General features: G+C 36.9%; 1 protein-coding gene across 4 annotated transcripts in view; it reads left to right on the top strand.

Annotated features, from left to right (window-relative positions):
• Positions 1-27,592, top strand: part of Togaram1 (TOG array regulator of axonemal microtubules 1) — a 59,508-nt gene extending 31,916 nt beyond the window's left edge. For 2 of the 4 annotated variants that reach the window (XM_055595421.1, XM_055595420.1), the window contains 12 exons: positions 389-564; positions 1,525-1,678; positions 4,317-4,470; positions 10,108-10,213; positions 10,664-10,899; positions 13,029-13,187; positions 17,723-17,849; positions 19,964-20,082; positions 21,326-21,515; positions 23,386-23,605; positions 25,267-25,353; positions 26,457-27,592. In XM_055595421.1, the coding sequence (XP_055451396.1) occupies positions 389-564; positions 1,525-1,678; positions 4,317-4,470; positions 10,108-10,213; positions 10,664-10,899; positions 13,029-13,187; positions 17,723-17,849; positions 19,964-20,082; positions 21,326-21,515; positions 23,386-23,605; positions 25,267-25,353; positions 26,457-26,722 (1,994 nt within the window). In that variant the 3' untranslated portion in view covers positions 26,723-27,592. Of the gene's footprint in view, positions 1-388; positions 565-1,524; positions 1,679-4,316; positions 4,471-10,107; positions 10,214-10,663; positions 10,900-13,028; positions 13,188-17,722; positions 17,850-19,963; positions 20,083-21,325; positions 21,516-23,385; positions 23,606-25,266; positions 25,354-26,456 lie in introns of those variants that run through there. The other 2 variants (XM_055595422.1, XM_055595423.1) reach the window with 2 other exon arrangements.
• Positions 27,593-27,798: the final 206 nt, after the last annotated feature.

Raw genomic sequence — 27,798 nt, 5'->3', positions numbered from 1 at the left:
ATCTATCTATCTATCTATCTATCTATCTATCTATCTATCTATCTATCCATCCATCCATCTATCTATCAGTTTGAGACAGAATTTCTCTGTGTAACAGAGCTCTGTCTGTCCTAGACTCCCTTTGTAGACCAGGCCGGCCTCTGCCTCCCTAGTGCTGGGATTAAAGGCATCTGCTATAACTGCCTGCTAAATATGCTATTTGTATCTATATTTTAATAAATGGTATCTTCTTGTATGGTTAGGACATTTATTTGTATATTGCATGATTATTTAACATGTGTTTTATAGTGTATTGTTTGCTCCTTAGATGAAATACCTAATCTTAAACTTTTTTTATCTGGAGTGCCACTACATAAACAGTAACTATTTGATGGTTGGTTGATTGCAGGTATGTTTGGAAATCCAAATTCAGCACCAGCAACTTGCAATCAACCAGTGATACCCTCTGTGGAAAATGAGGATACGTTTTCAGTGAAACCAAGTATTGAACCACCACCAGGGATTTATGGAAGAGCAGTCCAGCAAAATACTCCATCATATCTTGATGTTGAAAATGACAAAGATGTAAGGTTATCTATTAATCTTCAGCTATACTGTGTAATTTTTTTCTTTTTATGAGATGTGGGATGATAAACTTTTACTTAACATATTTAATTTTCTTTTAGACACATGTGTTGCATGCATGTGTGTGCTCGTGTGGAAGTCAGAACACAGCTTTGTGTTTTGCTCCACAATCTCCACCTTGTTTTAAGGAGCATTTCCATCACTACATGGTATAATCCATGCTAGTTGTTGCGCAAGCTTTCTGGGAATTCTGATGTTTCTACCTCCTATCTTGCTGTAGATGAACTGGAATTATAGATATATATACTATACCTGCCTTTATTTATAGTCTAGGGTTTTAAGTTCGGCGAGCTTGAACAGTACACTGTTTATCCACAGAGCTGTCTCCCTTATACCCCTTGGTTTAAAATTTTAAAATAATAGGTAATTGAAATTTCTGATTTTTTTCACTTAAATTTGTGATATACAATACGTAATATGCTTTATGTTGTACTATGCTTTATATAATATGGCTGTGGGTATATATAGTCAACAGTTTTCAGAGGGTATTTTCCAAAGACTGACAGACTGATACCCTTAAGCATGAATTTAATTGGATATTAGTACTATATAATTCTTTCAGATTTAGGAGCTCTAAAATAAGGATTTAAAACATGTAGTTGTTTCTGGATCAACTACATGGGTACCTGTAATCTTAGTACTTTAGGAAGAAGAGTAGAATCATGAATCCAAAGTGATATGACTGCATAGAGCGGGCAAGGCCAACCTGGCCTATGTGAGGTCCTGTCTCAAAAAAAGAAGTATAGTTTGTTTCTATAGACATTTCATGTGCTTGGATATCTTTCTCCCTCTTTCTCCACACATACACACACACACATACACACACGCTTTTCAGAGATAAAGATACTTTAAATGCCAAACTTCCTGAATAATTTCAGATATTTCTACTTTTTCATGCAGACTAAAATTTCTATTGCAAAATCTACTTATGATAAGATGAGACAAAAGAGAAAAGAAGAAAAAGAACTTTTTGATGCTAAAGATTGTGAAAGGAAAGAGACAAATCCCTGGGAACGAATAAAACATACAGGAACTGAGAAAATGACATCTGAGAGTAAGTGTTTTTGTGAATGCTTGTTAAAATACAGTGGTTGCAGCAGAGCACTGTGGGGTCAGTAGATATACCCAGCTTCTTACGTTTTGGCTCTGCCCTTGATTAGCTTTAAGACCAAGGAACAGGCTTTAGTTCATTTCAGCATATGTAAGACTCCACATTGTTTTTATATCCAGATTGACTTAACAGTCCCTTCCATACTCACTGGCATTCTTTTGTTTACTAGGAATTGCTACTCCATTGTTATAGTTAAGATAATGGACATAATGGAGTTAGTTTATGTTAGATCATGATCACAACAATCACTCAAGGGCTGGTGAGCTAGCTCAGAGGGTAAAGTAAGGCACTTATTGCCGAACCTGATAACTTACGTTTGATTTGCAGGAACCGCATGATGAAAGGTAAGAACTAACTCTCACAAGTAATCCTCTGTCTTCCATAGTGCACCATGGCATACACACACACAATTAAGTGTAATTTAAAAAAAGATTAAGTCACTGTTGTTCATCTGTTCAGTTTGTTCTTAAGCACTATGTTCTATACTTAGGCAAGAATAGGTTCCATGTTTCCTGGGGTGGTGGCTCTTTGTGCGTGTGCGTGTGTGTGTGTGTGCATGTGTGTGTGTTTACATACATGATGCCTAATCAAAAGCAGATCTGAACCAGGAAAGCTAATTGAAGTGGGGTTTTTTGTTTTGTTTGTTTGTTTGACACATCATCTTCCTCACATGTGATTTGTACTGCTCAGCACACATGTTGAGTGGCTCACAACCACTTGTAACTCTGACATCCTCCTTGACCTCTACAGAGACCCACACTTACTCATGGAGCACATCACATAAATGAAATCTGAAGAAAAAAGAATTAGCAGTGGTGCATGCCTGGAATCCCAGCACTCAGGGAGGCAGAGGCAGGTGGATCTCTGTGAGTTCGAGGCCAGCTGAGTCTACAAAGTGAGTCCAGGAGAGCCAAGGCTACTCAGAGAAACCCTGTTTCAAAACTCCAAACAAACAAACAAACAAAAAAACCAAAAAACCAAAACCAAAACAAACAAAACGTAAAACATTTATCAACATCTGTACTAAGGAACTCAATAAAGTATTGCTAATACATTGTTGCCTTTCGATTTTCAATTTTTGAAGCATCTGTATGTATAATTCATATACAACATCAAATGAAAGTTATTATATTTGTGATTTCAACATTTTCTTACCAATATCTTGGTTAATAATCTTTTGTGAGAATCACTTTCTAGTACCTAATAATTTTCTTTTTACAACTGTTACCTGAAAAGAGAACCAGTAGATTTTTTTTTTTTTTTTTTTTTTTTTACTCACAAAAGGCCATTATTTATGATTTTTTTTCTTTGTAATATTTAGACATAGTTTCTTATTGTGCAGTGCTCTTAGGCCATTACTGAAAGATGATGTTTTCCCAATGTCTTGGACAGCACCTAATATCTAGACAATGGCTGGTAAACACCTGACTATGGAACAAGCACATGGGACATACGGACTTCAGATTTGTAACAGTTATTGCTGCTATATTGATAAGAGTGTGGAGATGGGAGGGTAGAGGAATTGTGTTACCACAGTATGTCATATGCATGTGTGAGATTGTCAAAGAATATTAATGAAAAGTCTATTGTTATAGTTCTCTCTATAAAGATCAATGTTTCTTTAATTTTAGATTAATAGCTATATGGTAAAATAAGTATATATCCATGTTTTATTTAGAAATTATACCATATTGATTCTTTTTGTTCTTAAAACTACTCTCTTTGCTACCTCAGCCTTAGTTACACAGCTTTTATGATCTTAGCATACATCCATCAGAGTAGAGGAGTGACAGACTCCTAAGAGCAAATCCCAAGACCAGATCTCACCTCGGACAAGAGATGGCTCTGTGCTGGGAGGGAGACAGAAGTGGAGAAGATCCCCTGCAGAAGGCTGCTCACAGTCACTCCTCACAGCATGCAGAGGCATGGTGTGGCATCAGGGTTGTTGGAGAATGTAGGAAATTAGAGGTCCCCTTTCTGTAAAATGCTGCTTTAATGAGCTCCACTGCTACATACTGGATAGAGCATGATTGGCGGTGAATAGATCCTAAAAAACCAAACCATAAACATCGAGAACCACAAAACCCTGGTTATGGCGCATGATTAGAAACATTTTTGTTATATTATTAATAATTTTGAATGTACATCCTCCATATATTATTAATGCTACAACACACATTTGCTCTTAGTTCTTGGAATAGACAAATTTGCTTATCCAAATATTCAAATTATACTTCAGCATTTTCTTGTCATCTGGATCTATATTTTATACAACCATTATTTTGTATGAAAAAGTTAATATAAAAGCTATAGTTTTAAAATAGATGTAATTTGGAGTTATTGCAAAATTTTTGTTTGTCTATTTCTTTATTTCATTTTTATTACTTACAGTTTATTCACTTTGTATCCCACCTGTAGTCCCTCTTCCCCTCCCAATTCCACCCTCCCTCTTTCTTTTCTATTTCTTTTATCAGTAGCTAATGCTACTAATGTTATGTGAGAAAATATTCATATGACACCTATAACTGAATATGTTTTTTATTTATATAAGGATTCCTTCTTCCTTTATTTAATGTTTTAGGTGAAGCATCGCCTGGAGTGATTTCACAATATAAAGAAAGAATGTCTTCTGTCACTCATAGTCCAGAGATAATGGATTCATTGGAACTACGACCATTTTCCAAACCAGAAACAGCACTTACAGAAGCCTTACGCCTTTTAGCCGATGAAGACTGGTAAGTTAACAACCCTTCTTACTGCTATCCGTAGTATTGCTGAAGATTATCTTAGTTCTTAGGCATCTGAGTCTTTTGAACTTAGTAATGTAACTACTTCTAGCCCACGTGTATTAACAGTTATATTTTACTTATGTACCATTGGGCAATAGTTTAGTTTCGTTATGAGTTATGCAAAACCTTTGGTATTAGACTATATATCTCATAATTCACTTGAAATACAATGTATAACAAGCAATTTTAGAAACAACTATAGTATCAGTATTTTAATCCCAGCACTAGGCAGGTAGAGTCAGGTGGATCTCTGAGTTCTAGGCTAGCCTGGTCTACAGACAGAGTTCCAGGCCAGCCAGGGGTACACAGAGAAAACCTGTCAAAAAAAAAAAAAAAAAATCCCAAATGCGGTAAATTCTTGGCAGTGTTTCAGCTGGAATATCTGCTGGATGCCTTTTTCTTATTTTCTACTGGATTCATCCCTCAGATATGTTGCAGCTCTATTCTAAACCATGTCATCCATCACCTTTTCTTCTGCTGGACTCTGTTCATCAACATCAGACTGTGCTATTAAGCTTGGGTTGTCGCTCAGTGGTAACATGCTTGGCATGTGCCAGGTCCTTGGGTTGATCCCCAGTACTAAAAGAAATAAAGTATGCTATAATGTATATTTTTCTGTTTTAAAAAATTCTCCATAAGCTGTATGCATATCTCCATTTCTATCCCCCGCTTCTGAACATTCTCAAAAAGAGTGACAAAGTGACATCTCTACAGTTTCACCTATGTTGACTTCTTAGCCTTTTTAATTGTCTTTCAATTATGAATCACTTCTCTAAAGCTACACAGTCATTATTTTTGCTGAATCTCCACTTCATATTTTAGTCTTCCTTTCTTGATAAGCTTTCATTTTGCTTTAGAAAAATCAGTCCATTGGTTCTTTCCCTGCTTTAATACTTTCTGATTACTTTATTCTATTTTACTTAAAAATTTAGGAGTACTGTGGAATTCAGTCCTCTGGTGTTCTCTAAGCTACATTAATTCTGTAGATAAGGGACAGTCTTTTCTTGGCAACCATTTGTAAAGAACCATTTGGCTCATCTGTAAAGAGCCAGAGAACATATATTTTAGGTGGCAGAATCTCTATTGTGAGTACTTTGCTGTTCTATATTAGAGAATGCTATTCTATATTAGAGAATGGAGGTCGTACACACCTGTAATATCAGCACCTGGGAAGTGGCAGCAGGAAGGTCGACAGTGCAAAGACAGGCTCTTCTACATACTGAGTTTGAGGCAGTCTGAGCTAGATAATACATTGGCTCCAAAAAACACAAGCAAAAAATTAATATACGAATTTTAAAATATCTAAGGCTGGAGAGATGACTCAGTGATTTAAAAGACTTGATGCTATTATAGAGGACTTGGTTGTGATTCCCAGTATCCATATGGAAGCTCACAGTCATCTGTAACTACAGCTCCATGGGATCTGGTACACTCTTCTGGACTCCATGGGCATTTACACTCACATGTATGCATACACTAAAAATAAAATAAATCTGGGCTGGAGAGGTGGCTTAGAAGTTAAGCACTAGCTATTGTTGGTGTACTTTCTAAAAAGGTTTATTTATATTTTTTTGTATCTTTTTTTCCCTACACGAACCGAGTCCCTTAAAACCCCAACACTAGTGTAGGAGAGAGAAAGGGTTAGTGGGAGAGGGGCACAGTTTTCTTAGCTGCTTCCTGTGGGTTAGGGTCATCATATTCCTTAGAGCCAGTCCAATCCTTGTTTCAAAAGATCTCCGACTTGTCTCACCATATCAACAACAACTGGGAGCTGCAGGGGGAAAGCAGCAGCAGCCACAGCAGCCTTGTTCTCTCTCAGACCTCCTCTACACCCTCTGGGCTCTAGCATTTATTCTCTCTTCAGAGTCCTGAGATTTAAACTCTCTGCAGCTGGCAAAGAGCTGCAGTGCTGCTGTGGTCTATCTGAATCAGTCCTACCTCCCACACCTGGGATTAAAACAAAACCATGTTTATATCTGCAACATTTTCCCCCTCTCTGTTTAAAAAAATGGCTTTTCTTTGAATATAAACAAAACTTGCTGTTGCTTTGTTAAAAGGAGATGCTGAAGGAAACAAACCCTTTTTGGACCAATAATGTCTTTTACAAGCTGATGACTCTTACAAGCTGGTGACTCTCGGCTGCATTGTCTGGATTGGCTCGTACCTGTTGAGCCTTGAGCTAGGTTCCTGAAGGCCAGAGTTACCCAAAGCTTCTTTCAGAGAACCCAGTGATGCAGAAATAGCTCATTCGTGTCTCTGGCAAGACATACCCTATTTTGCAGCATTAACACACTTGCCATTTTAAGCTCTGAGGCTGTATTGAGCATTTTAATATCTAAAACTTTTGATTGCTACTGGGAGGGCTAATTGTAATAATCTCGTAGCCAGAGGCTGCTCCTTGGCAGCTCAGTTTGTTCAAGATTAACCTTTTTTCTTAAAATGGGCTGTTTCTCTTTAAGCCTTTTGGCCTGTACAGCCTTCTGCTTTTCCTGGCTTCCCAGCCTGCCCAGAGGCTGTGGGAACTTGACACAGAAATTGTTCGGAGAAGGGCTGGGCAACAATTGTGGAGAATTCCAGCTCTTGGTTACCAAGTATTCTCCCTTTACCAATGGCGATTTTTGCTTTCCAAGCATTTATTTCAACCTCTACCCCAAATTTTCTAGTTGCATTGCCAACTCTGCAATCCTTTCTAAATGTTGTGGATATAAACATGTTTTTGTTTTAATCTCAGGTGTGGGATGTAGGACTGATTCAAGTAGACTACAGCAGCAAACTATTTTTCCATATATGGGCTCTGAGAGGAGCTCTTTGCCAGCTGCAAATAGTTTAAATCTGAGGACTCTGGAGAGAGAATCAATGTCAGAGCTCAGAGAGTGTGAAGGAGCTCTGAGAGAGAACAAGGCGGCGGCTGTTGCTGTCGCTGCTGCTGTTGCTGCTGCTTCTTCCCCTTCCTCTTCTCCCCCGCAACTCCTGGTTGCTATTAATGCAATGAGACAAGAAGTTGGAGATATCCTGAAATGAAGTTTGGACCGGCTCAAAGGAACTTGATGGCTCTAACCAGCAGGAAACAGCAAGAGAACTGCGCCCCTTCTCCCACTAACCCTTTCTCTCTCCTACCTGGTGTTGGGGTGTTAGAAGGGCCTGGGATGGAGTAGGGAGAAAGACATATAAAAAATACAAATAAAAGTGTTTTATAAAAGTACACCAACAAGCTACCCTTACAGAAAACCAGCTCTAATTCCAGCACCTTCATTGCCCACAAGTGTCTCTGACTCCAATTCAAGGGGAATTGGATGCTTTTTTTCCAGACCCTACAGATACTGTACGAACAGCACATGCTGCACAGATATACATGCAGTCAAAGACATAAAAATAAATCTAACATTAAAAAAATATTTCTTGTATTTTTTTTGAGATTATAGTATAATTACATCACTTTCACCTCCTCCCCGACCCTCCCATAGTTCTCTCCTTGTTCTTTCAAATTCATGGCCTCCCTTTTTTATTAATTGTTTTTACATGCCTATATATATCTGTACATACAATTTTCTAAATATAAATACAAATTACTTGTCTATATAATGTCACTACTATGTATGTTTTCATGGCAGAACATTTGTTATTGGATAGCCAATCAGTATGTCTTCCCTGGAAAAGAATGTTTCTCCCTCTCTCAGCATTTTAGTTGCATGTAGTTCTTTGGGTCCCATTGAGGACTCATGGGCTTTTTCCCATCCGCCTTAGTATATCTAAGGGGGCATAGTAAAGTAACTTCTGACATGAATACTCCATCAGGAGGAAGGTTGTTATTGTGGGTAGGAGAGAGAAAAAAATCCAGAAGCATCTGAAATAGCTCAGAACAGAGAGAAAAGAAAGCAGACTGGACATAGCTAGAGCTAGGGAAACTGCAGAGTGGAAAGAGTAGTGGCGATAGCAAGAGATAGAACATAATGAGAAAGCACAAGTGGACATATCATGCCTGTTATAAAGAGAATAAGTATAGCTCAGCTTGAGCTTATTTCTAGACATATGGATGCCTGAGACCCAAAATTTAGCTTATCAATTGTCAGTGTCCTTGTTTCCTGTTTAGCCAGTCATGTTGGTGATACTTTCTGGTTGTAGCTTCTGACATTTCTACGAGACACAGTTACATAGCTAATTTCCAGATCCTCTGACTCTTTCAATTTTTCCACTCCCTTTTCCACAATGATCCCTGAGCCTTAGGGATGTCTAGCCTGAAAAAAAAAAAAAAAAAATAGTAGGTCCAAGAAGATATAAAGCAAACAATTTTAATCAGTATGAAAAAAATGACACAAGTATAACAAATACATTTTAACTATAACTATTCCATATGTGAAGCTGAAGACGTACAGTATTTAAAAAACACAATCCTTACGTATAGATGAAAACTAATATTTTGGTATTTGGGATGAAAGATGTTAATCAGTGGGATTAACAACAAATGATTAGACATGGTAGAAGAAAAGAGTAATGAATCTGAAGATGTTACAAAAAGAAAAAAACTAATAAAAAAGCTGAAAATATAGGTTGAAGAAATGGGTCAGTTGAGTAAACTGCAAAAATGAGAGCTAGAGTTTGAATCCTCAAGCACTCACATAAAGGCAAAGCAGGTATGGCAGCCCACCAGTAAGCCCAGTGCTCAAAGTCGAGCCATGGGATGCCTGGAGCAAAGTGGGTAGCTAGATACCTGTGGTTGCAAGCTGTGGGGTTCATTGAGAAACCCTGTTTAAATATATAAGGCAGATAGAGTAATTGATGAAGACATGCAGTATTCATCTCTGGCTTTCCCACTTATATCCATGTGTACCCACACACAAACAAAAATACATAGATACATGCCAGCCAGGACTAGAATGAGACCATAACAACAATAAGCAAACAGCAGAATTAGTGTATAAGCCAAAGAGCCTTGAGATGGATCCAAGAAGCCATGATGGAAAGAGAGAACTAGCTCGCAAAGGTTTTCCTTTGATCTCCACATACATGCCATAATACATGCCTATACTCAAACATTAGTACATATGCAGCGAACACAATATTACCAACTAAAGTTCTTTCATGCTTTGCATCCTTTACGCATTTAAGATGAAAAGCATCAAATCTGATGTTACACATAAATACCTGCTGAGTCCCACCCTCTTTTGTTAGTATCCACCCTTCGTCTGACCCTTTAGTCTGATAATGAAAGGTAAAAATATAATCTATAGAAATAACTAGTGGTACTTTTCACTGCCTTGAGTCACTTCCTCACCAATGAGCTAATAAGTACTTTTTTCTTAATTTCTTCTCTCACTGATTTTCTTAATTTTCATTTGTTATTTATCTCCTACTCTCTAGAAAGAAGATGGCACTTTTACTGTCTTAGCTTGCCTGTTATGGTGGGTTTTGCTGTTAAAAACTCTTTATGTAGATTTTTGAGATTAGATTTTTGAGATTATTAAATAATAGCAAGAAAATAGTTTCCTCATTGCAAAAAAAAAAAAAAAAAAGAGAGAGAGAGACATTTGAAATTCTGTTCTAATTGAATCCCATTTCACGATGATTTTGTTTCTCTGTTTATAGGGAAAAGAAGATGGAGGGACTGAATTTTATCAGATGCTTAGCTGCTTTTCACTCTGACCTGTTGAACACAAAATTGCATGAAACAAACTTTGCAGTAGTTCAAGAGGTAATGCTTTCAGATAAGTTGAGGATTGTTTAATTAATTAGGAATTAACATACTATACTTATTTGATTTTCACATTGTTTAGACAACTCTATTACGTGATTTGAATTTATGTGTATATAAAGTAGAGCATTCTTAATTTGTAATATTTGAAAAATTATTTGATGTTGATTTTTAGGATGTTTAGTAACACATAATCATGGCCAGGCATAGTGGCACACACCTTTAATTTCAGCAGTGAAGAGGCAAAGACAGGCTGATATCTGTGAGTTTAAAGCCAGCCTAGTCTACATAGTGAGTTTCAGGACAACTTTGGCTATGTAGAGACACCTTATTTCAACAAACAAACATGCAATCTTATGTTACTTTAATACTAAAATTCATTCCTAAGTGCTGTTGCTGAGTTTCAAACAGCATATGGAGAAAGTTCACATTTTCTAAATGTTTTTTTAGGTGAAAAATTTACGCTCTGGAGTGTCCCGTGCTGCTGTGGTTTGTTTAGGTGATCTTTTCACTTACCTGAAAAAGAGCATGGATCAAGAACTAGATACTGCAGTAAGAGCTTTGTTGCACAAGGCTGGAGAATCAAATACATTCATAAGAGAAGATGTTGACAAGGCATTGAAAGCTATGGTTAATAATGTAACACCTGCACGTGCAGTCACTTCTCTTATCAATGGAGGACAAAGGTAATGTTAAAATAATCTTGACATGCCCTTAAACTAAAAATTAAATTGTGCTCCTGTGCATAGTGAGAATAAATGCAAATTTTGCATACTTTGTCCATGACAAAAATTCTATGTTAATCATGAAAAGAACCGTAATACTGTTTTTCTAATAATATTACTTATGTTCAAAGATCTGAAACTAAATAAAGTTTAACTATTGGTTCTTCACTTCTGGGTACACTGAGACTTAAGGGTAGGGTACTAGGCTAGAAACTGTCACTGAGCCTGGCATGGAAATGCAGCTGTAAACAGGCGTTTATAACTTCAAATAGACATGACCAGAGAAGAACCTCTTTCTAACAGATCATAGTCAAGATGTAAAGAGTCATAATGAAACTCATTATTTGTTTTAATAAATGCTAATAAAAACATTGTCAAAATTGCAAAGCACAGAAACAATAGTAAAAGCTATGAGGATAGGACTGGCAAGACTGCTCAGCTGGCAAAGCGTCCTGCCACCAAGCCTGATGACCTTTGTTTGATCTGCAGGACTTGTGGTACAAGATGCAAACAATTCCCACAAGTTGTCCTCTGACCCCCACACTCATTCCACAGCATGCATATCCACACACATGTGCTCAGATACACATACACTCCAACAACAAAACCCTTACAGCTTACCTACAAAAACAGGCACATCAGAAGAATATCAAATCTCTCACAGCTCAAAGCCGGGAAAGCCTGGTATAAATTATTTTAAGCCATAAAAGTAAATAATTGCAGATCAAGACTGTTATATATGATAAAGCTATCTTATAAATCTGATGGAGAAATGAGGACATTTCAACATAATGCACAAATTAAGACAATTCACAATAACCAAACTAGCACTGATGAAAATACTTCAATGAATACTATACACTAAAGAAGAAAGTCTCATTTGTGTGAGTGCTGGGAAGAACACATCTCATGAGAGGAATAGTTGAACATGAGAAAACCCACCATGCCTGGCACAGTAAACTGTCAAGCCCCTAATATGAATAGAGAGAAAGGGAGGAAATAGCAGTAGGCCAGCAGAACGAGTTAACAAAATTGCAGATTGCCAATCTCTCTGTAATAACCTTACCTACAAATGGCCTTAACTCACCATTTAACAGATAATGTCGTTCTAGGTATGCTGCTGTGTGCCTTTAATCTCAGCACTTGGGTAGCCAGAAGGCAGATGTCTGAGTTAGAAATCAGCCTGGCCTACAACCTGCCTCAAAATAAAAAAATAAATAAAGATAAAAGATGCAGACCAGCTGATGAGATTAAAAATAAATCATTTGTTTATAGGAATCACTCCTCACTGGGAAAGACACCAGCTGAGAGTCAAAACATGGATATCAACCTTTTAAGCATATAGAAACCAGAAATAAGCTTGTGTAGCTTTTTTGATACCTGATAAAAGAGTATTCAGAAGGGATAGTGATTAATACAGATTAATAAAGGGAACAGTTTATCTAGAAGTTATAATAATTACAAGTGCACTTAACGTTGAGAGTCCTAACCTCATAAAAGAAACACAAAAAGAATGAAAGGCCAGAAAGGTCTTGATGCAATGATCGTGTGTGACTTTATTACTCTGCCCAGGTCTTGATAGGTCAGCATACTTAAATTCAACAAAGAAACTTAAGTGCTAAACTTGAGCACAAGATGAGATGGCTCAGCAGGTGCCTGCAGCCAAGACTGACTTCTCGAATTCTTTTCTGGATCCTGTGGTGGAAGAAGAGTGCCTCCACACTCAAGCATGTGTCAAACACACGCTACACAGACCCAATTGTGTTTAATAGTTATCTAGAGAATATTCCATCCCACAGGTGTGGAATATACATTCTTTGCAGCAGCCCATAGAGCCTTCTCTAAAATTGGTCACAACTTAGGCTGTAAAGCAAGTCTTTATTAATTTACTAATAAAGAAATGCATTGACATTTTTGATACATCTTTTTGGAGAGAGATAAATAAAGTGGATCCTTTGTCAGTGTAGCCTCCTAGGGTGATTGGTAAGAAGTTGCTAAATTTTTAAAAAATTAAATTTGTTAAACTTTAATACTGTTGGAAAATAGTTCATGCTTCAACTTAAGTTTTATTTGGTCATGTTTCTTTGCAGCCATTTGCACATTGCAGTAAGAAGATGTACAGCCCAGCACTTGGCAGATGTAGTAGAAGTTATGGAACCAGAGCGTATTTTATCTGGAACAAAGGATATGGCTGAACGTTTATTACCTGCTGCTGCCAAGTTTGCTCAAGACAGCTCACAAGAAACGAGGTGAATAACTGGTAATATTTGCAGACTCTTTTTACATTCATTCATCATGTGGAGCGCATAGGAGAATGAATGCCATGGCATACTCTGCTGTGGCATGCATGTGAAGGTCAGAGCAGTTTGCAGTAGTTGAGTCTTTTCTTCTACCATGTGGATTCTGGGGATTGAGATCAAATCATCTTGTTAAAGTAACTTTTATTCTCTTGCTTCATTTGTTGTCTCAGAAGATTATTGCCTCTGTCTGCCAACATAACCCTAGTCCTGGAAGCTTCTAGCCTCCATTCAATCTAATCTAGGCCTAGAATGCTTTCAGCCTCTGAGACTTAACTGCTGAATAAGCTCATCCTTCCCGAGTTGTTTTTGAACTTTGACTGCCTAGTTCAACGCAGCTGTTCTGGCTCCAACTCTTCTCCAAGTTGATTCAATCTGATTTTTCTCAGTTTCTCACTGAAATGCTCCTCGAACAAACTCTAGCAATGTGTTTGAATCTGGCTCTTTCTCATTCTCTGACTAGTTTTATCTTCACCTGTATCTAGCTTGTTCTCTCTTCAACCTTTTTCTGTACAACTCTCCCAAGTAAAACCTTCTCTGAATTCTATCAACTGAACTGCCATGAACTCAGCTCCATTGTGCTGCTTCTAAACTCACTGACTCAACCAAACTGAACAGCACTGACTAGAACTCAGAGACCTTCATATCTGTCTCCTGAGTTCTTAACAGTGTGTACCACCAGGCCTGGACCTAAGTTTTTCTTTACTTGGAACTTGCTCTGTACCTGGCTTGCCTTGAACTCAGATCTGCTTGCCTGTCTCCTGGATTAAAGGGCTGTCTGTATTCCATCCTGATCACACAGACCTAGAAGGTCTTTGGATGTGATCTCTTGCCAGAGCATTTTTAATGTTCTGAATTAAAAATCCTCTTTATCTGGCTTTCAGGCTGTTACCTTTACCCACAGAATCATCTTGCTGGCCCCTGAAGTTTTAGAAGTAAGCACTTACAGAGAGGAAACAAGATTTTATTTCTCTGTTTTAAAAAGGTGGACATTTTAGCCAATCAGTTGTGGTGCATGCCTTTAAACTCAGCACTTGGGAGGCAGAGGCAAGCAGATCTCTGAGTTTGAGGTTAGCCTGGTCTACAGAGTGCCAGGACAGAGGGGGAAAAAAAAAAAAAAATATATATATATATATATATATATATATATTTTTTTTTTAATTGAGAGAAATGATTGATACTGGAGGGATAGATAGGCAATTTATTTGCCAATTTATAAATGATACTGAGTAAGCACATAGTAAATTCTGCAAATTTACAAATGGTACTTCTTTTTTAATTTATTTTTTATTGATTACAGTTTATTCACCTTGTATCCCAGCTGTAGCCCCCTCCCTCATCCCACCCCAAGCCCGCCCTCCCTCCTTCGCCCCTCCCAACTCCACTGGTAGGGGAGCAGATGGCATTTCTTAATTCTCAGTAGTGACATATTAAGTCACTGAGTGACACAAGACTAATGCCCAAAAAAGTGGCAGAACTTAATTGTGGGCAAAAGTCACATAATGGATTTCAGGAAATTTTATGTTTGTTTTTTTAAGACTTTATTTATTTATTTTATCTATCAGAGTTCTATCTGAAGAGGATATCAGATACCAGTAGAGATGGTTGTGAGCCACCATGTGGTTGCTGGGAATTGAACTCAGGACTTCTTGGGGAGCAGACAGTGCTCTTATCACTGAGCCATCTCTCCGGCCCAAAATTTTACGTTTTTAACACACACACACACACACACACACACACACACACACACACACACAAAAAAAAAAAAAAACCAAGGGAAAAGGTACACATGTCAAGTACAGGAGTAATGTTTAACAACATATTATCAACAGAAAATAATGTATTTATGCTCAGAATATATCATGAATTTCTTGTGACTATTACTTGAACCAGTTTAGGAAGGTTAATAATAATCGGCAAAAGAAGGCAAGATAATATTTGTAGCATGATACTTTTGGTGATGGTAGAAAATTTTTATGTAGTCAGAAGCCTAAGTTAAGTTTCTCATCTATATCATTATTGCCCTTCAGTAAGTTACTTAGTCTTTGTTGGTCAGTTTTTTAGAACTTAGGAAGATTAGACATGATAACCGCTAGTGTTTTGGAAGAAATGTAAAATTTTCTTAGAGAAATAGTTTCTGAGAGTTGTGGTGCATGCCTTTAATCCCAACACTCAGGAGGAAGAGTTAGGTGGATCTCTGTAATTTAGGGACCAGCCTAGTTTACATAGTGAGTTTCAGGATGGCCAGGACTATGTAAAGAAAACCTGTCTCAAAAAACAAAAACAAAAAAGACAAAAAGAAAGTTAATTTAAAAAGCGGAAAGAGGATTCTTAAGTCAAAGATGTCTGTTACTCACATATCTGGAATTAATCTTGGGGTACTCCTTATACCAAAAACTAATTTTGAGAATAGTGCATTTTCTATTGTTATGTCAGAAATCACCACAAATGTATCAGCGTAAGGCTAAATCAGTTATCTAGTTATTTACTTGAGAAGTCTAGTATGACCCAACTGAGTTCCCTGCTTAGTGTTCCATGTGATTGAAATAAACCTGATGGCAGAATTAGGCTATTTCTAGAGGCCCTGTAAACTAAATCACTTCCAAACTTAGTCAGAATATTGGCTCAGTGATTATAGGACCAAGATTCCCACCCGCTGACAGCTGGCACTGACAGTCCTTTCTCAGGTTCTTCAAGCACTAGCCTTCTTCTCTCCTGCTGCCCTCCTTCATTTTCAATCATAGCAACAGCAAGTTGAATTCCCCTGGTGTAGAGTCTCTGACTTTCTGTTCCATAGGTACCCATGGAAAGCTTTTTAATTCTAAGGATAGTTTGATTAGATGAGGCCCATCCAGAATCGTTATCTCATACAAATCCAAGGATTTGAGTAAGACATCTTTGGGGAACCATTTAAGAAGTTCTGCAGTGTGAGTGGTGATGATGCACACCTTTGATCCCAGCACTCAGTAGGCAGAGGCAGGGGGATGTCTACAGAGTGAGTTTCAGGACAGCTGGGGCTACACAGGGAAACACTTTCTTGAAAAAAACAAAACAATCAAACAAACAAAAACATTCAGGAGAGCCAGGCACAGTAATACATACCTGAAATTCTAAAAATCAGGAAGCCGAAGCAGGCAGAATGATCTTAAGCTTGAGGTTAGCCTGGGCGGCTCAGCTAAATTCTGCTTTCAAACAAAACAAAACAAGAATTCAAGAGGGTTTAAATCATTGACTAGAAAGGGAGAGAAATAAAGAATTTTTAGTATTTATGTGGCCATGTCTTTATTTTACTAACCTCACCCTTTTTTGCTTTGTGGTTTTTGTTTTTTTGTGCTGGGGTCAAACTAGAAACTGATACAGTAGGAAAGTGCACCACAGAGCTGCATACCCAACCTGCACAAAGCCTCTCTTCCATTGTCATTATCTACAGTTCAGAGAATACATAATATTTGCAGTTAATCTGTGTGTTTTACTGTTTTGAGGTCAGCTGTCTGCTTTCTTGTTTGTTTCAGCTTTCCCATATTCCTGAGCCTTGTGGCAGATCAGTTTATCTTAATATTCTAGAGTAAAAGGTTGAATTGTTCTTTAAGTTACAGCTGAGTAAGTTTACTTACCTGAATAGTTGAAAACCTTACTCTCTTGGTGGGGAAAGCTCTTGTTTGTTCTCTGTGTCAAATCTCTTTCTGAGATCATTCTGTATCCTGCTGTCACAAGAACTTGTATTGACACTTGTCAGCACAATGTGACTGTGACTTGTCTTTTGGTGGTTTTCCTTTAGGAATATGGCTGTGCTACTAAGATCTCTTTCCCCGGTGTCTCCATTGCACATCTGTGATGCTGGATATTCCTCTTTTAGATTGACATCTGGCTTAGGTACTCCGAGAAGGTTATGTTTAGATTCATGTAACAAGCTTGAAGACTCTCCCACCATTTTAGGAGTATCTGAACCTTAATTGTGCCATCGAACATTGGGTTTATTTTTAAATTTTATATCAAGTAGTAGAGAATATAATTTTGAATAGTGGCATCCAGTTAACTGTGGACTAGGAAAGGAGTGAGTGAATCAGAAAAACAGAATGTAGAGTCTTACCAGGGCCAGACTGTTTAGCTGGTGGTAGTAGTATGGTCTGTGTATGAGGAGGTCAAAACAGAGATGATGCTTTTCCCTTAGCTCTTGATTTTGTAGAATTCAAGCTTGAATATGGACTATAGTGCATACAGAAACAAACAAACGAACGAACAAAAACAGCCATACCTTTGTACTTTCCATCTGCCTTATGACTGAAAGATTTAAGCTGCAGTGACTTTAACAGGGGCAGATGGGAAAACTGATGCCATTCCCCTGAATACAGTCAGTGTTTTAACTAACTAAGGGATCAGCAGTCTCTTTGTGCATAGCCCCACCCACTGGGAAAAGTGCATCAAGGACAGAAACTCACTTTGTTCATACATGCAAAAGTACTTATGTATTTCTCAACATTCCATAGGTATTATGGTCGAAAGATGCTTTTCCTCTTGATGGGTCATCCTAACTTTGAAAAACTGCTTGAAAAGTATATCCCATCTAAAGATTTGCCATATATTAAAGAATCTGTTAAAAATTTACGGCAAAAGGTATGTAAATTAAGTTTGTTTTGTAAAACAATTTATAAAGCAAAGCATACAAGCTAGGCATTCACAGTACTTGAAAGGTGGAGACGAGAAGCAGAGGAGTTCAAGATTATCCTCAGCTGCATAGTGAGTGCTGGTCTAAACTTGAACACATAGTACCCAGTCTCAAAACAGCAACAACAAAACAAAACAGAAAACCAGCCATCACTCCAAATAAAGTAAGTAATAGATTAAAAAATATGTAAATAAAAAAATATGCACAAAGTGTGTTTATCCATAAAGGTAAAGAATAGGAACAATTGTATCTTAGACTATTTCTGTAACTTTGAAATAGGGATAGACTGCAGTTCTAAGTAGATATATGTACTATCAGGCCTAAAGAGTAAGTGTCTGTTCTTTTAAGTTTCTGGAGAAATGGCTCAGTAGTTTAAAACATAGGCTACTCTTAAAGAGCCCTCAGGTTCAATTCCCAGTACTTAAATGGTGGCTCACAACTGTCTAACTTGAGTTGTAAGGCATCCAATATCTTCTTCTATTCTCCTGGGACCAGGCACACATGTCGTGTACAGACATACAGACAGGCAAAACATAAAATAATAATAAAAATTATCTTTAAAAATTAATCATTAAATGATGGTAGGACATTGTTTGAAGAAAACCTTAAATATGGCTGCATATTGTTTGTCTTATTAGAAGTTTAAGACTTCTATTACAGTTCTGAGAGTTTACAACTATATAATATTCAGCACAGCACTGCATTTCTATAACTAGAATTTTTATTTTTATAAAATGAAGATAGTAGTAAAATAAAAATATAAAAACACATTTATTTTTAATATGTTTAATGTATGATTTTTATGTTGTAACTTCATGTTGTTTTTTAAATGGCCTTGGGCCAAGGAATTATTTATAAAGGGATAATTACAAAGATACATAGTAACTGGCATTTTAGAGCACTTTTTCTGCCTATTAACATTGACTATTTCATACAGAACTTATTCATATGGAACTTACTAAAATAGCAATGCAAACAGTTGTCTAAATGAATTTGACTGTATTTGTGAGTCATTTCCAGTAAAATAAGTTGAAAATGTTTAATTTTGTGTGTGTGTATCTAAAATTAAGGCTTTTCTACACCTACTCTAGCTCCCAAGGAATGGCACAAAGATTAAATAAATATTATTTATTAATAATAGCTTTAAGCACTATACTAGCAGATACACATCCATTCTAACACGACTATGCTGGCCTGGCCTACTTCCCAGCCACATGGCCTATTACCTGCCATATCACCCTGGCTGCTCCTGCACCATCTGTATCCTCATGAGGACTCCCTCATAGAGACACTCTTTCTCTCCTTCTCCTCCCCTCTTTTTCCTCTCTCCTTCCTTCCTACTCCCTTCAGTCTCCCTCTTCCCTTTCCCTCCCTTTTGCCTCCTCTCATCCCCCTCCCTGGGATTGGAAGTCCTGCCGTAACTGTACTGTCCTGATATAGGTTGTTTAGCTCTTTATTAAACAGTCAGTCAGTGATGGAGAACAATTTTTACACAACATTGAGACAGGAGATACTTTGATAATAATGGCAATGCCGTCATCCAAGCAGCATCCAGCTCCCTGGGTATGGAAATCAGCAATTGAATACCATCAGTTAAAAACCGTCCCCCAGTGTCTGTGTCTGTATGTGTTTAGTTGTGAGCATGTTGTGGAGGTCAGAGAACAACTTCGTAGATTTCATTCTCCTCTTCACCATAGCTCTTTTGTGGGTTTCAGGAGTTGAAATGAGGTTATCAGTCATGCGCAGCAAGTGTTTTTACCCACGGAGCCATCCTTCTAGGCTCCATAAAACAGCATTTTATCAGGCTGCTTTGAAAAATCACTGTGAGCCAGGGCATAGTAGTGTACTCCTTTAATCCCATCACTCGGGGAGGCAGAGGCAGGTGGGTCTCTGTGAGTTCAAGGCCAGCCTGTTCTATAAGTTGAGTCTAGGACAGCCAAGACTACACAGGGAAACCCTGTCTCAATAAACAAAAACATAAAATGAAAAGAAAAAGTTACTGTGTAAGTTATTCCACTGGTAGTTCTAAGACCTCTACTATTGACTTTGTGTTTACTTACAGGGTTTGGGAGAGCCACCACTAGACACACCATCAGCAAAAGGAAGGCGATCTCACACTGGCAGTGTTGGGAACACGAGATCATCATCTGTTTCTCGGGATACTTTCAGTTCAGCTGAGAGGTGATGTAGTCTCATAATCTACACTATGTGAGAAATGATCCTTACTATCTCAAATGGATGTTCTCATGACTATTTCAGTAGTATTTATCAAACTTGATAAGTCTTAAAAGTTTAGTAAGGGTCTAAAAAATCTAATATTACTAAATTTAATTGAACAGTTCTATATTCCTGTCAACTTCACTCTATTTGCACCTTAAGAAAACTGTAGTGTTAGTGAACTAGTATTAGGTTTATATTGGAAAGCTCTGACAATTTTTTTTTAACTTCACTTTTTTCTTATGATTATAAAACACAAGCTGTAATTAAGGAACATTTTAAAATAAAATGTTTTTAGAGTATTTAATTAGTTATCTATAATGCCAACAACTATAAAATTATATTGTTAGTTTTTTAGTAAGTATTGTTATATATACAGTTTTATAACTCATTTAGGCTATTAAGCAACCATAATATCCTGATATTATAATTTTAAAATCTTTCAAACTATCATTATGACTTTTCTGTAACTAAATTTTTCAAAAATTTTAATGACATTTGTGTGTGTGTGAGTGCACGAACAAGTCTGTGTTTGAATATGTATATTCTTGTGCATGTCTGTGTCTTATGCATGTCCATGCAGAGACCAGAGTTGATATCCAGTGTCTCTTTGTTACTCCACTTGTTTGTTTGTTTATGGAAAACAGTCTTTCTCTGTAGCCCTGGCTATCCTCAGACTCACAGAGATATACTTGCCTCGGCCTTCTAAGTGCTAGGACTAAAGATGTGTGCTGTCACATCCAGTTTAAAGCTGCTGTTCTTGGCCAGGCTCGGTGATACACACCATTAATCCCAGCACTAGGGAGGCAGAGACAGGTAGGTATTTGTGAGTTGAGACCAGCCTTGGCTACAATTTCCAGGCCAGCAAAGAGCTCTATGGTGGGACCCTGTCTCTCCTCCCTAACCTCCCGCCTCCAAAAATAAAAAATAAAATAAAATAAAAAGCTTGTGTCTGGTTTTATTTAGATTTCGACCCATGTGCCTTTCCCTCTGCAGCTTTTGTTTGGTATCCGTGTTTGTAAATCTCAGCCATAAGTAAAACTATGCTGATTTTGTGAGTCCTTGCAGCAAATCATCAGCTATCTAAGGGAGGTGTCTTAGGAGTTCCCTGTGTCTTTTCTGAAAAATGAAAAACTGAATTTGTAATAAGAATTTTTAATTTTGAGTTTTATAGGGAAGTAAAAATGAAATATATATTTCATTTTAGGGAAATAACCGAAGTTCGAGAAGTTCCCAGAAAATCAGCCCCTCGTAATTCCTTAGAAAGTGCTGAATATATAAAAGTCATAACAGGGTTATTAAATGCAAAAGACTTTCGTGATCGTATTAATGGGATTAAACAACTTTTATCAGACACTGAAAACAATCAGGAGCTTGTTGTTTGCAACATTGTGAAGGTAAGAAACTCAAAGTTAACTTTGTTAAGCAGCATTTGTGGTGTGTGTGTGTGTGTGTGTGTGTGTGTGTTCGTGTGCGCACACTTGAGCCCTTCTCATTTGTGGAATTCAGAGGACAGCTTTTGTGAGGTAGTTCACTCTTACCCCACATGGGATCTAAGGAGCAAATTCAGGTCCTTGGCCTTAACATCATGGCCTTTCAACTAAAAATGTAATAGGAAAATGGTTATGCAGGGGGCTGGAGAGATAGCTCTGCAGTTCAGAATGCTTGTTCTTTAAAAGGACCTGAGTTGGTCCCCAGTACCTACTACTGACAGCTCACAGCTGCCTGTAACTCTAATACCTCTGGGCTTTTGAGGGGAACCAGTGTACATGCACATACCCAGGTGCACACATATACACATAAAAGTCTTTTCCCCCTCCAGTACAGAGTTTCTCTACATAGCCCTGGCTGTCCTGGAACTTGCTCTGTAGACCAGGTTGGCCTTGAACTCAGAGAACCATTTGCCTCTGCCTGTCAAGTAATGGGATTAAAGGCATGTGCCACTGCTGTCTGGTTAAAAATAAAAGTCTTAAAAAGAAGAGAGTCAATATTTTTCTAAAATGTCCTATGCATTGTTAAGCTTAGCATTCTGAGAGTTCTCAGCCTGGCTTCAGTAAATATATGTTGAGAGAGTCAATACTCTAAAACATGAAAATTTAAGATACTTAGTATGGCTTCATTACAGATGTTAAAACTTTTTATGTGTGTTAGAAAGCAGTATATAAAATAGGATATATACTTACACTTATTTCTACGTTCACATAATTTTTCTTTGATATATCTTTAGATAAAACAAAGGACATGGAGATTAATAAAAATTGTGATATGAGAGCGCAAGTTACTTTTGCTTAAGTAGAATTTAATTCAGTTTATTCTATTAGTAATTTAATAATTAAATTCCATCTTCAATTGGCATAACTACATTAAACTTGACAAACATACCTTAATTACTTCCTAATTCTAGTGAGTCATTTTCTAGTATCTGTTAAATAAAAGTAAATCTCTCAGTTAAATTATTTTTAGCATGAAAAATTAAAAATAAGTATAATGAGTGACTAGTTCATGGCCCTAGCTTCAAAGAGTAGCTCCCTCATGGCCTGACCTGAATAAAGGCTTACTTAACATCCATTGTATTATGTGTTGAGATTTATGAAAGTTAAGGAAACTGAAGAAAAAAGAATAATTGCTAAAATATTATATTAAAAATAATGAACCTTCACTCTGAGGAGGTTGGGCATGTAGCTTCTTTGTAGAGTTAGCCAAACAAACACTAAGCTGTGTGTGTGTTGCATGCCTGAAGGTTCCAGGTCACCTTCAGCTACATGATGAGCTCAAGGCCAGCCTTGGGGGAAACACCCGAAAAACTGAGGTGCTAGAGATACTCATTACATACAGAAGTGTTCTTGGAGAAGCTTGTGGTCCTGGGTCTGATCTCATTGTCCTAATAAACTGAAATTATGTAAAATATCTACAGTAAAATCTCCTTGTCTTCAGTTCTGAATAAGGATATTATAGAAACTTTCCCAAGTTCTTAGCACCAATTGAGGGTGCCCTGTATCTTCCAGCTAACAGTATATTAACCATGGTTACAGTAAGTCAGTCAGCTCCCTATCAAGCCACATTTGTAAACTTCACTTACTAAAACATCTTTTCAGATACATTTTTATTAATGGTTAAAATTTTAATTTAACATATCAAAGTTTCCAAGTTCATTGTAAAGAGAGAGAGAGAGAGAGAAAGAGAGTGTGTATAAAGAGTAAAGTAGGAGAGTAACACAATAGATATAAGCATTGTTTAACTTTAAATAATGTACGAATTTATTTTCAGATCTTTGATGCTTTTAAGTCTCGACTTCATGATTCTAATAGCAAAGTGAATCTGGTGGCTCTAGAAACAATGCATAAAATGATCCCTTTGCTTAGAGACAACTTGTCTCCTATCATCAACATGCTAATTCCTGCAATTGTGGATAACAATCTGAATTCTAAGAATCCAGGCATCTATGCTGCAGCCACAAATGTTGTCCATGCATTGAGTCAGCATGTGGGTAAGGAATCTCAAATTGGTACTCACAGGATTTTGATTTTCCTTTAATGCTTTCTGATTCTTTGTGTTTCTCATATGTTGAAATAAGTAATAATTTTTATTTAATAGTGTATCGTAAACTTTTTTCCATAAATTATTTTTAGTGATGAAATATTTAAATTGACTATCTGTTTTATTGAGTTTTTTTTAACCTCATATTCATAAAATAAAATGGATTATAGATTTAAATGTAAAATATAAAATGCTCTTGGGAAATAACATGGAAACCTCTTCACAGCATTAGAATTTAGTAAAGCTTTAAGAATAATTCTAAAAGCATCGTCCATGCATGTCAGTTAACTAGACTGAGGGGATGGAAAGATTATAAGACTCAGAGGACCAAGATATCTGCTATGAAATAGAGTTTTCTATATATGACAAGGAGTTTTATCAGTTTAATCCTAACAATATGTGTATCTCTACGGAATATTTGAAGAGTGATGCTATTGGTTGACATGCCAACAGATAGGGGATATCTCACAAGGCTGCAACCTTAGATGAAGAGCCACCGGCAAGTATTGGCTACTTTGAGAGGGAGAAATCCATCCTCTCTAAAGACAAGCCCCTGAAAGGTTATACAATCCTAAGTGGTCAGTTCAAAGTACACACACACACACACACATATGTAGTACTAAATAGACTCAGCCAGTTGTGTTCATATATACAGGCTGACCTCAAAACTCATGAAGATCCACGTACCTCTGCCACCCAAGTGCTGGGATTAAAGCCTGTGCTACCAGGTCTTGCTAGATGTAAGCTTTTAAGGGCAGTTTCCAAGCAGCATTGTACAAAACACATCCCATGTTAGAATGTTCTAATATTGTCTGACAAGGAAGCTTTGTCACTGTAGAAAGGGAGTAGTTAGCATGTATATGGAAAAGGGCCCTTCTGTAACTTATTTGTTACATAAATCTAAGCATGTGACAAAATGGGATAGAGCTGTGTATATACTCCTCCCTCTCTCTATTTCTCTCTCTTTGTGGTTTTTTGAGGCGTGGTTTCTCTGTGTAGACCTGACTCTCCTTGACCTCACTCTGTAGACCAGGCTGGCTTTGAACTTAGATATCCACCTGCCTTTGCCTCCCAAATGTTGGGATTAAAGGTGTGTGCTAACTACCACCTGACATGATTTTTTCCAATAATCACGTACGATGTAGTCTTTCAGTGCAAAAGGAAGTCAGTACTCTCTTTACAAGTTCTTGTTAACCTTTTGAAGAAAAGGGAAGGGAGAAATGATGTAATTATAATAAAAACTACTTCTAAAAAATAACATTAAATGTAAAAAACATTCTCCATAAAAAAACATTTTAGTTGTTGTTTTTATACTGAAGCCACCATCATTTGAAAATAAGATGCCCAGGAAATTGACAGGATTTTTTTTTTTTCTTTTATGCCCCGTGGTAGCTTCTTTAATGCTTTATGGGTACTTTTATTACATATTTACCATAAGAATGTTATTCTTACAGTTAGCTATAGAAAACTATAAATAGGGATTAAATATGTGGGGTTCTTAAGTTATTACATCTGCATTGTTAAAATTGTTTCTTTTTCCTATTAATGCTGTTTAATCAAAATTATTGAGATCTCATTCTTAGACATGTTTCTTATTCTTTTTTATTTTAGACAATTACTTACTTCTACAGCCATTTTGTACAAAAGCTCAGTTTCTAAATGGAAAAGCAAAACAAGATATGACAGAAAAACTTGCTGGTAAATAGTTTTAAATAATTTCTAAAGTAATGTTCTTCTAGTATGATTTTTTTGGGGGGATATATTCATTGTACATAGTGTGGTTTATGTAAAGATATTTTATGCAAGTATACCATATACATTGATTATATGTCGCTTCCCCCTTCCTCCCCTGGCTCCCTCCCATTATTCACAGTCAGTCTCCCAGGCTGTCTTCTGCTTTCATATCCTGTATGCATATGTAATTTTGGATATCTTCATGAACTTTATGACCAACAAATGAGGGAAAACCTGCAACATTTGGCTTTCCAAGTCTGACTCATTTTGCTTAAGATGATGATCACCAGTTATGTTCATTTTCTGCAAATGATATTAAGGAATAACTGATGGGTGTTTAATTTATTATAGCTGTCAATTCAGTATGACTGAATTCAGAGTAGAAGTAAATTATATGATCGTCTACAAAAAAATGTACTCCAAAATATTCTTTAAAATAATTATAGGGCCAGGAATGGTGGCACATGCTTTTAATCCCAGCACTTAGAGAGGCAGAGGCAGGCAGATCTTTGTGAGTTTGAGGCCAACCTGGTCTACAAAGAGAGTCCAGGACAGCCAAGGGTACACACAGAGAAAACCTGTCTCAAAAAAAAAAAAAAAAAAAAAAGTAGGCTTGAGCGTGTAGTTCTGTAATAGATTGCTAGCTTAGCACTCTCATATACCTGAGTTTGATGCCCAACTACTGTAGATTTTTAAAGAGGAGAGGGGAAAGGAAGATAGAGAGTTTGTCCTTTGTTATTAAACAGGCATTAGAGTCAGTGTGGATGCTCATTGATGGTTCAATGCTTTGATGAAAGGTCTATGAATGAGCTCTATGAATTGTATTTAACTCATTTGGGAAATGGTGAGATATTTAGCATTTCTTTTTATGACTTAATTGTCATATATATGGCACTCTGACAGCTGAAGTTTCCAACTATTGCAAAGTTTTGCCTGTTTTCGTGTTTTTGCTTTTTGTTTTGATTTTTAAGGCCTAACGTTTTAAGCCCAGGGCAGAAGCATATATTTTGAGGTACGTGAATTTACTTGGGGAAAGCTCTGACTGTTGCTTATGTTTTGTGTTCCAGATATTGTTATGGAGCTTTATCAAAGGAAACCTCATGCCACAGAACAGAAAGTGCTGGTGGTTTTATGGCACCTCTTAGGGAATATGACACATAGTGGCTCCCTGCCTGGAGCTGGTGGAAATATACGGACAGCCACAGCGAAACTGTCAAAAGCACTTTTTGCACAGATGGGTCAGAATCTATTAAATCAGGCTGCATCTCAACCACCACATATCAAAAAAAGTTTAGAGGAATTGCTCGATATGACCGTTTTAAATGAATTATGAGTTTTTGATGAAATAGTTATAATGAACAGTTTACATGATGACAGATGAAATCTTTTTAAAGTTATGTTTTGTATTTTGAGTGCCTGTATTTCATGTCCAGTAAATTAAGTTAGTGGTTATGTTTATTTACAGCCTACCTGTGAGTACAGATCTGTCCTTATAGCCATCACATAAAAAGCTGAAATAATTAATATAAACTAATAGTCATGAAATCCATGGCGCCTGGAATGAATTAAATTTTAAATGTTTTTGGGAAAAATCCTGCTCATTTGCACTGTTCTTTAGAAACTGCAATTTGTTGCCCCATATGTACAATTAGAATTGTAATTAAAAATATACTTTTTATTATGTAATCATGTTTTTCTATGTCTCATTACTCTACCTTGTTTTATGAAGTGGAAAAAAGTCATTTAACTATGTTATCACAAAATAAGTTCTGTGTGCTGTTTGTGAATAACATGTTTCTAAGTCAGTCTGCTAATATGATTATGCAGTATTAGCTTGCTATTGCTGCTGTATTACAGTGATATATTTGCTAAACTTTTGGGTTTAATCATCTGCACAATTGTGAAATTTAACAAGTTATAATAAAGCATGATAACCAAAGCTTAGAAAACATTAAACATTTGAATGCACGTTCAAGAAACGTGTTGAATGTAACTATCTTATTTTTGTGTGCAAACACCACATTTTTAATTTGTGTATGTCTGTCCATTTATAAAGGTGTTATTTTGCTGCCCAGTTGTATAATTCTCAAAAATAGTGCCAGGTCTTCTATAGTTTTTCTCAGAATTCATGGGCTTACAAGTACTGTATGCATCTTAAAGAAGAAAAGGAATGTTATAAAATAAAAGGATTTATTTCTGTAGATGTGTGACAGGTGTCCTATTTTTCTAACTCATATATGTTAAAATGAAAACAATGTTTTAATACTAACCTATCCTTTCATTTCACCTGCTCTATCCCTGGTATCCTAAGAGTAGACCCAAGTCACCATTCTCGAATTACAGGAAATCAGCTATAACCTTGAGCGCGTCTAGTCCTCTGCCCTGGTTTCTAAGAGCTAGGTTAGATGC

This window comes from Psammomys obesus, unplaced genomic scaffold (assembly GCF_907164565.1).
Source record: "Psammomys obesus unplaced genomic scaffold, mPsaObe1.curated_primary_1811, whole genome shotgun sequence".
NCBI classification, from domain to species: domain Eukaryota; kingdom Metazoa; phylum Chordata; class Mammalia; order Rodentia; family Muridae; genus Psammomys; species Psammomys obesus.
This window is presented reverse-complemented; position numbering and strand designations above follow the sequence as displayed.